Below are 13586 nucleotides of genomic sequence, written 5' to 3'. Positions count from 1 at the left end.
GCCAGTATCTTAATGTGCACTTGTCATTGAATATATGAAAAGAAGTTACTGTTATGGAGATGTTATCTTTTGTTAATGGCAAATTAGTTGTTGTTATTTTTAAATTTGTTCTGGTCATTGGTAGTGATGTAATCAGCATAAGCTGACAATTTATGTTAAACTGATTTTATATATGAATATCAGGTTATGCTTATCATTATCGTTGTTATATTCGAATCACCTGTTGTCATTTTCTGTTGGATACCAACAGGACATATTCAAGTAAAATTGAGTAACTTGAACAAGAAATGGAAACCAATAGCACATATCCAATAGGGCTATTGTCATCATCTATTTTCTTTTGGTTAAACTCAGATTCATTAATGTCACTGGGGAATAAATTGGCATCATGCATCTTAACATTCATAAATTTATGGATACCAATCTCTATGAAGTATAAGAATATGTTCATTTTCGGTCAGCCTACAATGTACATTACATATAGCAACCTAACAGAGGACAAGTGAATTATGAGTCTAACATCGAGACACCTAGGACAGACACCTTTTCTTGGACTTTCTACTCTTGGTTGGTTGTGGTAGTGCACCCCACAATTCCTCCTGTGGACACAACAATATCAACATAGTTAGTTAACACCTCTGACATTTTCATTTACCACACAGAATTTGAATTTGATAAGACTGACAGGTTATTCTGCTAGGGAACTTCTACAAATATCATTGGAGACATTGGCTTTTTTCCAACCAGTCTTGGCTTGACCAAGTCCAATATAATATTAAACCTCTTCCTCTGCAAAAAGATTTAGATATGGTTCACCATGTTTCAGGACCAACATAGAAAGTTGAATGATTTTACAAGTTCAAAAACTAGGGTAAACACAATGAGTTTTTTCTTACACATTCATCCACAACCATTTCCACTGGGTCTTTGATGACAACCTTCTTCTTCTTCTTTTTGTCCTTAGTTCTCAAATGGTAACTCATGGAGTCTAATATGTGGAAATCTAATGTGCTAAGCTGAATGGCAACGCAAAACCAATGTTGGCCAACAAGAGTAGGACTAATTATGAAATCACATTCAGCTAAGTTATAGCCAACAAACTCAGGAAAAAAGAGCTTCTTATATTTTTAGGCTTTCCAAGTTGGGTCATGTCCCATTATGTTCTGCATGACATGAAATTGTTAATCTATTAACCGAGAACAGGTCATTTCCAATTCCATTGCTGTCATTGGTATTTGCATTCCGAATTATGCAACCTCACCATGAAATCCACATCGAAGATGTGCCTCTTCCCTTGCCCTAACTCTGCCATCATGTCCTCTATCACTGTCTTGCACACCAAATTAACCACCTACAGAGTACAAGTAAAAACATCATTCTAACACAATAATCTCACCAAACATTATCAAACATAAGCATGGGTGCAAAGACAGAGCATTTTAAAACACCCTATTATTTACTCTATTCACTCCACCTAGGAAAAACATCTGTTGTCGGTCTATATCTTCATCAAATATTTTGATGACAGTCCTGCAAACATTATCAGATATCAGTGACAAAAAGTATAATGTTGGGGGGACATCATCACTTGTTATCCCCATATAGTTTATTGTCATTTTCAATTCGATTGCTGTCATTGTTAGTACACACTGTGTATTTAAAATCAAAGGCTAACAAGTGATGTACTTACATCTTCCCCTCTTCCTCTTCCTTGGGTCTACAGGATATTAAAGTGAAAAAAAGCATCCATTTCCTCCTTTGGCTTCTTCGTCCTCGGAGCTGCCTTGAACTCCATCTACAGAGATTTAATTGTGAAACTCTTTGCCCTTGTTGACCTCTTCAACTTAGTAGATTTTTCAGGTCCTGCTTCCTCCCCACTGTCACTGCTCTCCCATTCACAATCCAACAGCAAAGGAACATTGGTAGGGTTTGCAGTCTTTGTATGTGTGTCTTCTTCACCCTCATCATCTAAATCCTCAACCTCCTTATCATCATCTTTCACCTCTTCAACCACATAATCATGATTGACTTCCATGTCATCATGGTCATCTTCCTCCTCATCAACCACATGACCTCCTTCCTTATCATCATGGTCATCTTCCTCCTCATCAACCACATGACCTCCTTCCTTATCATCATGGTCATCTTCCTCCTCATCCTCATTGTCATCATCATCACCTCCATGACTATCACAGTCACCCTCATCTTCCACCTCCTCAACCATGTAATCGTGACCTCCTTCCTTATCATGAAGGTCATGTTCTTCTTCATCCTCATCCTTCTCATCATCTCCTTTGCTGGTTTAATCCTCATCAAGTTTCTCATCTCCGCTTCCCACTACAACCTCTCTTGCAATCTCCTCCACCACTCGTTTACCGTCTTCAACTTCTTCAGCAACGTCACCACCTGCATCACTAGCTATTTGACCCCTTTCTTTAGCAGTAGCCTTCTCATTCTCCATCCCCTTCACTTTGGCATTCAATCCAATCTGCACTTTCACTAGCTCATTATCAAGAGCCTTCATCAATGTCCTCTGGCTTTCTTCAAGCTTCTTAATGAAATGAGCCCTCAACTCCTTCAATGCCTGCATACACAGTAAATAAAGATATCAAACAAATTGATCACTGTTATCCAATGCCAGTATCTCACTGGTTATTTGCAAATAAAGTCTTGTCATCTTAAGTGTCAACCTTGCTAATAGACTTACTTAAGCTCAGGTGAGGTAAATTTTCTAAATTCCCACATACCGGATCTAAAGACTGCAGAATTCAATTGTCCTTATCTCCTGCTGAGTAAACCTCACTGCCACTGCTTCCATCCAATATTCCCATGCTGCTACCTCTCTCTTTCTCCACCCTCTCCTTTATCTTCTCCTTGGTCCAATATTCAATGGGGCTTGTTGAACCCCAGTCAACAGACAATCCCAAGGGGCAATGATGCAAAACCAAATAAATATAGGTCACACTTCTGCAATGACAACATAAAACAAAATTATAGTGTCTGGTAAAAGTATTGACTTACCAGCAGCAAATAAAGACACCCCCCAACATCGCAGGTTCCTTTCTTCTTCTTCTTCTTTGTCATCTTCACAAAGTCTCTTATTTCCTTCCACAGGTTCTTGATTATGTATGTTGACTAATCATATTTTCTAAACCCATCCATCGTGTGACGCATCACTTTTAACAAAATTAAATGTACATTTGTGCTTGACCTAGGACATAAAAAAACTCCAACTGTATAAAGCATAAATAGGAACTCAAAATTGTCATTTTCTGTCCCAGATAATATCCTCTTTAGTTTCTGGGTAAATGAAACCTTCCAATATGTGTCCTTTAACCTCTTATATGTTGGGTCATTCTTATCAACATTAGATTTCACTTCCTCCCCACTGTCAGGTACACCTAGAGACTCATGAGCATTTTTTGCTTCAATTACATCCCGTTGCCCCCTAATGGTAAAACAATGCATTGATGGGTCATAGCATCTCAACAATGACACAAGTAGATCACATGAAAGTTGCTTCACATTCACATTAAGCAAGTTCCCAAATCCCATCCTCTCAACTTTCTGCCTTAACCGCCCTGTTCTTCTTCACATACTCAGCCAATAACTTAAATCCGGGTAATGAGCACCGGATGTACAAGAGAACATCATACTTCTTCTTCTTACCTTTCTCTGGCTTCGTTTTGTTTGCCCTTTCATTATACCTATCTTTCTCTTCCTGACTCAGTGCCTTCCATGCCTTCCCCACTTCAATTTTTTCTTCTCTTGCATTTTTATACTTCTCCCCTCGTTTTGCCATATACTCCCTTCTGAACAACACAAGCCCACTGTGTACTCCTTTGCTTGTGAACCCTTCCCCTTCTTCCAACACCATCTCGTATAATTCTGCAAAGTCATCAATGTACGATCATTAAGTCATAATTGTTATATATATATATATACACTAAATATCTAGTTCTTTCCAGGTATGTTATGGTCATTTCCAGTTCCTTCATTGTCACTTACAATATGACCATTATATACTGACAGTAAGGATGCTACTATGAATATGGTCGTTTCTAATTAATTCATTATCATTACCAATATAGCCATTACAGACTGATAGTAAGGTCATTACTATAAATATGGTCATTTCCAATTAATTCATTGTCATTACCAATATGGCCATTACAGTTTGACGGTAAGGTCATTACTATGAATATGGTCATTTCGAGTTCCTTTATCGTCATTTACCAATATGTTATTGTCACTTCCAGTTTGTTCATACCAGTCAATCAGACAGTAATGTCATTACTAAGAATATGGTCATTTCAAGTTCCTTCATAGTCATTTACCAGTATGTTATCGTCATTTCCACTTCGTTTATATAATCTTTCCAATCAATCAGACGGTAAGGTCATTACTATGAATATGGCCATTTCAAGTTCCTTCATAATCATTTACCAGTATATTATTGTCATTTTCAGTTTATTCATATAATCTTTCCAGTCGATTAGACAATTTTCCTACTGATTTGAAAACCCATTTTTCCCTGTATCATAGTTCTCACCTTCGTTATAAAAAACAAATAGCATACCACAGAGACTCAGCATAAACCCTTAATCACCATTCTTGTCATTCACAAACTTCATCGCATCATATCTAAATATTGTCTAATCATTGCTTCCCCTACTGACCCAAAAACTTTAACCACAGCACGAAACTTAAATGTCTAGACTTACCTCAGTGAAATGCCGTTGATGCTTGTTAACTGCAATGGTGAATCACCAAGCGCCAACCTTCGTCCTTCCATGCAATTAGACAAACACGATCACGTTCACCCTTCAAACAGCACACCCTTCCACTTCGAACTCCTCTGCTCTCTTATGCACACACTATTTTGTGGTCATCAACTATCCAACTTGCCGGTGCTTTTAGGGCAGCAACATGGATGGTGGAAGTGAGAAACCAGGAAGCACGAGTGGCAGTTCGTGCCTCTCTCTCTCTCTGCTTTCAAACTCTGACTGACAGTAGGGCTTTTTGGTAATTACTCAACATTTGCATAATTCCAAATCAGGCACTACTTCCCTATTTGTCAATACATTTGCTAAGCTTCCCATTTTAGCATTTCACATTTTCAGGCTTCTTTATGTGTCATTTTTCCTATTTAAAAAGATTTTAAAAATTATTCAATTAATTTAAAATATTTATATTTATTTTTTTTCAAACTAATTTGTCATACTTATAAATTGATATATAATCTAATAACCAATAAGTCATTGGTTGAGATGATAAGCACTCCCACCCTCATAAAGAATAGAATATATGTTTGAATTCTGAGAAGTGCAATTGTTCTTGGGAGGACTTTAATCTTTACACTCCCTGTCTGATAGAGATTAGTCTCAAGTTCGAAGTGATTTGAGGATACTTTAAATCATATGATATATATAAATATTTTAGAGAAATTATGTAATATATGTTGTTTTATACAACATTTAACATACATTACAATTAAGTACTCTTCTGATCCTAAATATAAGACCCATTTCGTAGTGTAAAATTACACTACGAAATGGGTCTTATATTTAGGACCGGAGGAGTAATTCGTAACTTAATCCCCCCAAATTAATTACTTGAGTCATATATTAAGATCCGCTGGTAATAGTTAAAGATTCATGGTTATTGGTATTGTAAGAACCAAAGGCCATAAGTCTCTCCGCCCACTATATGTGGCTCCTAAGCTCATTTCATTTTTTTAGCAACATTGTGCAAAATGTTGTTAGGACTGCAAGCTGAATCATATATCAATATGAATTGGTGTTATCTAGTGATACTCTCATGTCCCTTATTTTATTGAAATCATTGACTAGTATTTACTATTGTTTTTTAGGACTGCAAGCTGTAATAAGATGACACTTAAATTTTAGTTGGTCTTTAAAGTGTTGAACGTCTTTTAGAAATATAGGTGAAAATTTATGTTTTATCTATTTTAAATGTTGCTAGACTAGTGTTTGTTATAATGTGTTTTTTGTTTTTAAAATTTTGGGCCCTCATTTTGATCTTGACTCGGGATTAGTTGATGGTTTTATACGTATATATTCCTTAGTTAAATTAATATTAAAAAAAACCAAATACAATAAATTCATTTCCCTCGCTTCACCCCTCCCGCGCTCGCTTGCTCTTCCCTCACTCTGCCCTAACCGTTCTTTACTCTGTTTCACTTCACCCTCACACTGCCCTTCCTCGTTCTTGATCAGACGTCGTGGGTCTATCGTGTCGTCACTGTGAGGTTCTGGCGTCTCATTCGTTCAGTCTCGAGGCTGTGCCGCCGTTGTTCTCGCTATTCTCCCAACTTCCGACGTTGGTTTTGTGAGTTGTGCGTTTGGTTCCTTTCATTGAATGTGATTTATTTGTTTTGGCCTGCCTGATTCCTTATTCTTCTCTGGCTAGCATGAATCCTCGTTTGTGGCTGATTTCTTGTTCTTGTCTGATTTTCAGTACAATTGACCAAAAATGACTAGGCTTGATTCGATTAATTGTGGAGAGAGCTGGTTGCTTTCTGGAAATCCCGTACGAAATAGAAGGCGATCTATATGCACACATACATATATATGTATATATATTCTCTTTTGCTGTCATGGTTCTGAAAAGACTCGAGGAGACTTTATCATTGAAGATATACGTACACACGCATATATATATATATATACATGTATATGTATGTATGATTTTGGAGACTAGACTAGTTATTTAAGAATGTATGTAGTTATATTTATGCGAGTTTTATATGATATTTGACGAACTAATTGTAATGCATGTTGAGATCCGCAGAATGCACGAGTTAGGCCTTGTATATCTGATGGCAAGCAGAACATGATCAGTATAGTATTCTCATATTAGACTTTTAGAGAATTAATTATATCTTAGACTTCTATTTAAATAGTTTTAGCCATTTGATACTTCAAGGTTTCTGTTTTGTAGGTTTAGCATAATAAATTTCTACTAACTATAATGTATTCAGAGAGTATCGCTTGACTGATTTATAAGGCTAGGTTCATAATGTAGCATTGGAAATGCGAAAATTTTCTTCTCTGTTCTTCAGTAGTTTTATATATGTCTTGCCAACAAAGAAAAGAGAAGAAGAAACTAAATAGGTCTATGTGTACTATAATGACTAGTTATTCTTATTTGTCTTGAGGGAATACTATGCATATCAAATTCAAATCTACCATAACACTAGTAATTCACTTGGTCAGTTGTGATTCTCTTAAATAATATCTTTGTTTTCTATATTTTTTTCTTAAGCTTTAAAACCTGACTATACACATACACACATATCCCTCTTCATTTTGCATTTATACTAATAATCACATGAAACTGATCATTGCTTTATGCCTTAGGACGAACAGTGAAAGATGGCATCATCATCATCATCAAAAGTGAGCTTGAAGTTGCTGATAGACACGAATGCCGAAAGAGTTCTCTTTGCTGAAGCTTCAAAGGAGTTCGTTGACTTCCTGTTCAACCTCTTTCGCTTACCGGTGGGCACAGTGACGAGGCTTCTAACAACAAATGGCATGGTGGGCTGCTTAGGCAAACTCTACAAAAGCATAGAGAATCTCAGTGATGACTATCTGAACAATCCAAAGCAAAGCAAGGACATTGTGCTGAAGCCAAGGTCTCCATTAGTTTCTGGCTACCTTCTACCTCCAGGTGTTTATAAAAAAGTTGATACCAATTCAGGAGCTTTAAATCTATACATGTGTGGGAGGCGTTGCAGTAATGCTGTGACTTATGCTATGAACACTTCGTGTCCAAATTGTGGATATGGAATGAGCTGCTCTGTAAAATTTGTGGGTAGTATTGAAAATAATACTCGAGTGAAAGATTCAAGTGAAGGCGTAGGTGGAGGCTTTGTGAAAGGAGTGGTCACTTACACAGTGATGGATGATCTTGAGGTTCTTCCCATGTCTACCATTTCAGCAATAGCAATGATCTCCAAGTTCAATGTCAGGGACATTACTTCCTTGGAAGAAAAGGTTGTTGAGTTGGGGATAGAAGAGGTGAGACTTTTATTTTCATTTTCCCTGTTTCTTGCTTTCTTTATTTTTTTCTTTCTTGATTAGTTAGGATCTGATATGTTAGTCTAGATTGAGCTGACCGCAAATGGAGGGGCCTCTCTCCCAAATATGTTTAATCAGTTTCCCTTAGAATATGGTTTGTATTAAAGACAATAATTGATGGTGGAAAAGTTCCTTTGAATCTAAATATAATCTGTCCAAAATGAAATCTAGACATATGATGATAGAACTATGTGTTTTTTTTTACTCTTAATTACTCTTCAGTTACTTTTGATCTTGCTTACTTAATTTGATGCCTTTTTTTCCCCAAAAAATAAAATTGTTATGTTCTTCTCATACATATTTTTTCATTTGTAGGGTGTCAAGCTGCTGAAGGCTTCCCTGGAGTGCAAGAATGCTTTGACTAGGGTTTTTCTCAAGAATATGGCAGCATAAGGAAGCAAGGAATTCCTTAAAACCTTGAAATTGAAATGTTGATACTTGTTCACTTCCTTTTCTTTCGTGTGTTTTAGTCTTTGTTTTTTTTTTTTTTTTTTGGGTGGGTAACTCTTTAGGCCGAATGAACTTGTTATATCGACTCAACCATATATTTGCATAATGGGTTGAAATTCCAAAAACTTGAACACTGGCTGCATCACAAACATTGTATGATAGTATATGATCATTAGCTGGTCACTTTTTATTTGCTATCTGTTACAATCATTCATGTGCACTTTTACATACTTGTGATTGAACCAACGGGCGTTTATGAAAATAGTGATCACTGACTTAGGTGATAAGCAATTGTTATTTACTGTTACTTCCAACTTTTAATATAAGAGTTAAATAACTAATTTAATAATATTAAGAAAATTAGTTATATTGGTTATTTGTCATAAATATATGTTAATATTCTTAAATTATTATTTTTAATCATGTGCATTTGATGATTAAAATTATCCATGGATAGGAATTTCTTATAATCAATAAGAATATTTTGGAGAAAAATAAAAAAGAAAATAAATTGAGGTTTTATATTTATGATTAAATATATTTTTTAATTAGTTTTTAGATTAAGAATTGGAGGTTGTATGCTGCATGTTATATAGTTGTTCACTAACTTGACAATAAACATAAAACTTGTTAATGCAACAAGCTTTATTGCTTGTCACGAGCTAAGCTGGTTGTTTAATTTGTTAAGCCGAAGTTGCTAGGTCCAGTTGTTTCACGTATCTTAAAGCTTGATGATTGTGATATACTCCTCCGGTTATAAATATGAGATTCATTTATAATGTAAATTACATTATAAATTAAGTTTTGTATTAAAGACTGAAAAAGTATATTATTTTGGACCACATCAGAAATCAACTTTAGTACTGGTTATGTTGTTTTATTGTAAATCTTTATTACAAAGAGCTAAAAGCCCAAAAAAAAAAAACAAGTAAACTTTCATGATTTTGAAAGATTAAATTTGTTTTCTTAAAAAAAAATTGAAGGAATACGAGAAAAACTCAATCATATTTCATTGCTATTAATTCTTTTGCCATGATCAAGTCTTCTTTTTTTCTTTTTTGGGATACTTACACGTAGTTTTATTTCTAGGTCGGCTGCTTGGACGCGATTTCAACATGAAGATTCAAATGATGAGTCATTTTTTACTTACGTACTTTTAAACCATATTAATTAAAATGTTTTTTTCGCTCTTTATGTGCCACTAATACTCTAACACTATCGTATAAAATCTAAAGCCAGAAAGTCTATAATAACAATAATATAATATTATAATGTCATTTCAAGGAGACCGGGGTCAATGAATTAATCACTTGATGTCAATTAAAAAATGAAATTAATCACTTGTTTCTGCAATCGTTAAAGCCTAATTCTAGGATTAATCATTAGGTGACACCTACAAATTCAATCTCAGTCCTAAAATTTTGTCTGTTTGTGAGACTTGGCTCAAGAAATTAAAGAGAATCCCTCAATTAATAGGGTATGAACATACTTTATAAAGTCCGCGTTTGATTTTATAAAAAAACAAAAAAGGTCCGCGTTTGATAGATAATAATATTTTTTAAAAATAAAAAAGATAGATAAGATAAGATCCTCCACGCGGTTCCGTGTAAGTTATTATTATTGGTATTATTAGTCTCTCACATCAGATTTTGGCTTCGTTAGTGCCTTGGATGAAAATATAATATAAATTAAAAAACGTATGTCACCACTTAATTAAATTATTTTAATTTTGCACCGTAGCAAAGTTAAAAATTTAATTAAGAAAAAAAAACATAGATATCAAAAAATCAAATTAAAAATCACATTAAAATATAGGTACTTCCAAAATGATTTTTTCTTTTTAAAAAATTTTTCAAAAAATTATACTACTTCCGGTTCTTAATATAAGAGCTAATTGACTAATTTAAGTAAATTAAAAAATTAATTTATTTATTTATAATAAATAGGTGTTGTATATCCTTACTAATTAAATGTCGTTTGATTAAACATTTAACATGTGTAATCACTACAAGAATTACCTTGAAAAAAAATTGATAAATATGAGGAACAAAATAGATTGGGATCTTATATTTAAAATTAAAATAAAAGTCAAACTAGTTTTTATATTAAAAACTGGAGATATTATTTGTTAATCTATTATTCCAAGAATATCAAGGTAAAAATTTGAGAGAAACGGAATTAAAATAAGTTACAATTCACAATTTTTTCTAGAGACAATTCTGTTTTCTAATATTTTTTTGCCAATGTTCATTATTTCTAATCTGAAAACAAACTTTAAATTATTATAAATAGGGTTTCTTTTTTTTTTTTCCACCAACATAAACGAGGTGTCTGCTACTACTAGAAATTAGAACTTAGTATGTGTATATGCTCATAGATATAAGTGCTAGTTGAGAGATTTAATTTGCTCATAAATATAAAACCTCAATTCATTTTGTTTTCAAAATTTATATATATTTTCAAATTATTCATTTTTTTTAGTATAATCAAATTATTCCTTTTAATTGCATATATCAAAAGGGATTCCATCAATTGAAGATAATAATTTGAAGAGGTTATTTTAGAAAAACAACATATATATTTGTTATAAATAAAAAAATTAACTGATTTCTTTTAATATCAATAAATTAGTTATTGAGCTCCAACATTTTTTAAATCAGAGGGAGTATCAATCAATTATTGGGAACTTTATTGGCTTTTCTCTATTCTTTTTTCACAAGTTTGTACTACATTAGTGCCAAAACTTCGTGATTAAGCAATTCACTTAGGACACGCAACTTCACCTATAAGTATGATCCTAACATAGTAAAAGCAAACAACGACAAAATCACATAAATATTGATGATCTCTCTTTTTATTTGTCGTAAATGGAGGCACTGACTCTTGTTCTTCCCTCACGGAGCCGGACATCACCGGCATCATCGCCGCCTCACCGGAGAAGACGCACGGCGGTTGTGAGAGCGAGTGGAGGAAGAGAACACCAATGGGGAAGAGTGGTTGACGAAAACATGATCGTGCTGAGACTAAGAATAAGAGAGATGAAGATGAAGGAGAAGAAGAAAGAAGAAGAAAATGAAGAAGGTTACGGAATGATGGATCAGTGGGAGAGAAAGTATTATGAAGGGCAGTATGGGGAACATGTTTGTGCAGCTGTAGGGTTGTTGCAGAGTTACTTGATGAACGCAAGGCCATGTTTTGCTGTGGGGATGCTGCTTCTTGTTGCTTTCAGCGTCTTTTTATCTTCTGAGTTGCTTCTCTTCAACTCTGTCGACATGGTGAAAGCCCTATTTTCTTCACTCTTTGGTTTAAGGGGAGAGGTACTGCATTAGCTCTAAAGCTAAATTTGCTTTGTAATTATACCACATCCGATTTTAATATAAGAGTTAGTTTAGTTTTCAGTTTAGTCATAAATATAAGATCTCAATCCATTTTGTCTTTTATATTTATTTATTTTTTTTAAAATAATCCTTATAGTAGTTGTACATGTTAAATGTTTCATCAAATGGTAGTTTTAACTAATACACGTAATTAGCAAGAGTATTTTAATAAAGATAATACATATTTATGACTAATAATTAACTTAACTAATTTTCTTAATATCTTCAAATTAGTTAACTAAATCTTATATTAAAAACCAGAGATAGTATATCTTATGTACAATCACATCGTTTGTATGGAAGACTCACTTTAAATATGAACGCTATCATACCAAACAAACATAAAACTATAATTGAGTATAGTAATAACGGGTTTAACACTCTTTTATGCTCATTCAATGTTTTTTATTTTTATTTTATTGCTTTTTATCTAAAGTAAACATGCTTGACATATTTTTGAAATTTGAAGGGTTCTTATAGGTATACTAAAATCTCATTTGTAAACTACAAACAAGGTTTTATAATTAAGACCGAACATAATATTCAAAAACCGTTCATCAATGAGATTCACACATGTTATGGACTGAGAAGATCGGGGATCTATCTCTCTGTAGATAAAGGAAAGTATGTGCTTATGAATGGGCGTGTAGGTAATAACTGCTATGAGGATGCTTCGGAATTAGAATACGTGTAAAAATTGGAAATAAAATTAAAAAAAAAAAAAAAAAAAACCCGCACATTCACTTGAGTTGAGACAACTAGGTACTATATTATATTCAAACATACAAGGCATGTCAGCAATGATAGCACCCGGAACCTTTTTAACAAGGCCTTTGGTGCTACTATAATATAAAATAGCTTGAGCGTTTTCATTTAATTATTAATCATTATGGTGGCATACAGTCAATCTAATCGACCTGTTACTTGTTTTAAATGGAGTATTTTCATTTGAAATAATAAAAACAAGATGATCAAAAATATTTTGTTAAAAGAAATCTCTCTTCCAACTTCTGACATACCAAAGGACAAATACAAATCATAACTTTTTTTCTGGGGAAAATGACAAATAAAGATCATAGAAAATATAAAATTTTGATTTAAAGTCTTGAATCTACTGATTTTTTATTATTGATTATAAAAATCTTGTTATTTTCAATTAAAGACTTGTTATTTCAATTAATTTAATTGAAATAACAAGTCTTTAGTTGAAAATAACAAATTCAATATATAAATTTAATAAGTTTATAATTAGAAATAACAAGTTAATTCAGTTGAAAGGACAAGTGTTAATTTTAAAATAACAAATTTGGTATATGCATTTGATAAGTTTGCAACTGAAAATAATAAGTTAAGTTTGTTCAAATGAAAAATCTTTATTTGAAAAAATAACAAATTAAGGAAGGAAGCACATCTCTCTTTTATTTAACCAAGAATCATATTTTCCCACAATTCACATGGGATTAATAAGTCCTGATGATAAAATTATAGGTATGAAGTGGAGAATACCAATAACTTTTTTAATACAAAAAAATAATATTATTTTCATAATTTACTTGGGAATAACAAGTACTGAATATAAATAGACAAATATAAGGTTGAGATCATCAAGTTTTTTTTAACATTATAATTTATACTTTTTTTTAATTAAAAATAC

General features: G+C 33.2%; 1 protein-coding gene across 1 annotated transcript; it reads left to right on the top strand.

Annotated features, from left to right (window-relative positions):
* The first annotated feature begins 7397 nt into the window (after positions 1 to 7397).
* On the top strand, positions 7398 to 8498 carry LOC114752779 (uncharacterized). Its single transcript, XM_028941484.1, has 2 exons — positions 7398 to 8045; positions 8421 to 8498. The coding sequence occupies exons 1-2, from the start codon at positions 7398 to 7400 to the stop codon at positions 8496 to 8498; spliced, it is 726 nt and encodes a 241-aa protein (XP_028797317.1).
* The last annotated feature ends 5088 nt before the right edge of the window (positions 8499 to 13586 follow it).

Source organism: Neltuma alba, unplaced genomic scaffold, assembly GCF_004799145.2.
Source record: "Neltuma alba isolate B1F8T4 unplaced genomic scaffold, ASM479914v2 tig00007538_pilon, whole genome shotgun sequence".
Lineage (NCBI taxonomy): Eukaryota > Viridiplantae > Streptophyta > Magnoliopsida > Fabales > Fabaceae > Neltuma > Neltuma alba.
This window is presented reverse-complemented; position numbering and strand designations above follow the sequence as displayed.

Coding starts and splice junctions, on each gene's coding strand:
- LOC114752779 (XM_028941484.1), top strand. CDS start 7,398: ATGGCATCATCATCATCATCAAAAGTGAGCTTGAAGTTGCTGATAGAC. Junction 8,046..8,420: donor TTGAGTTGGGGATAGAAGAG/GTGAGACTTTTA, acceptor TTTCATTTGTAG/GGTGTCAAGCTGCTGAAGGC.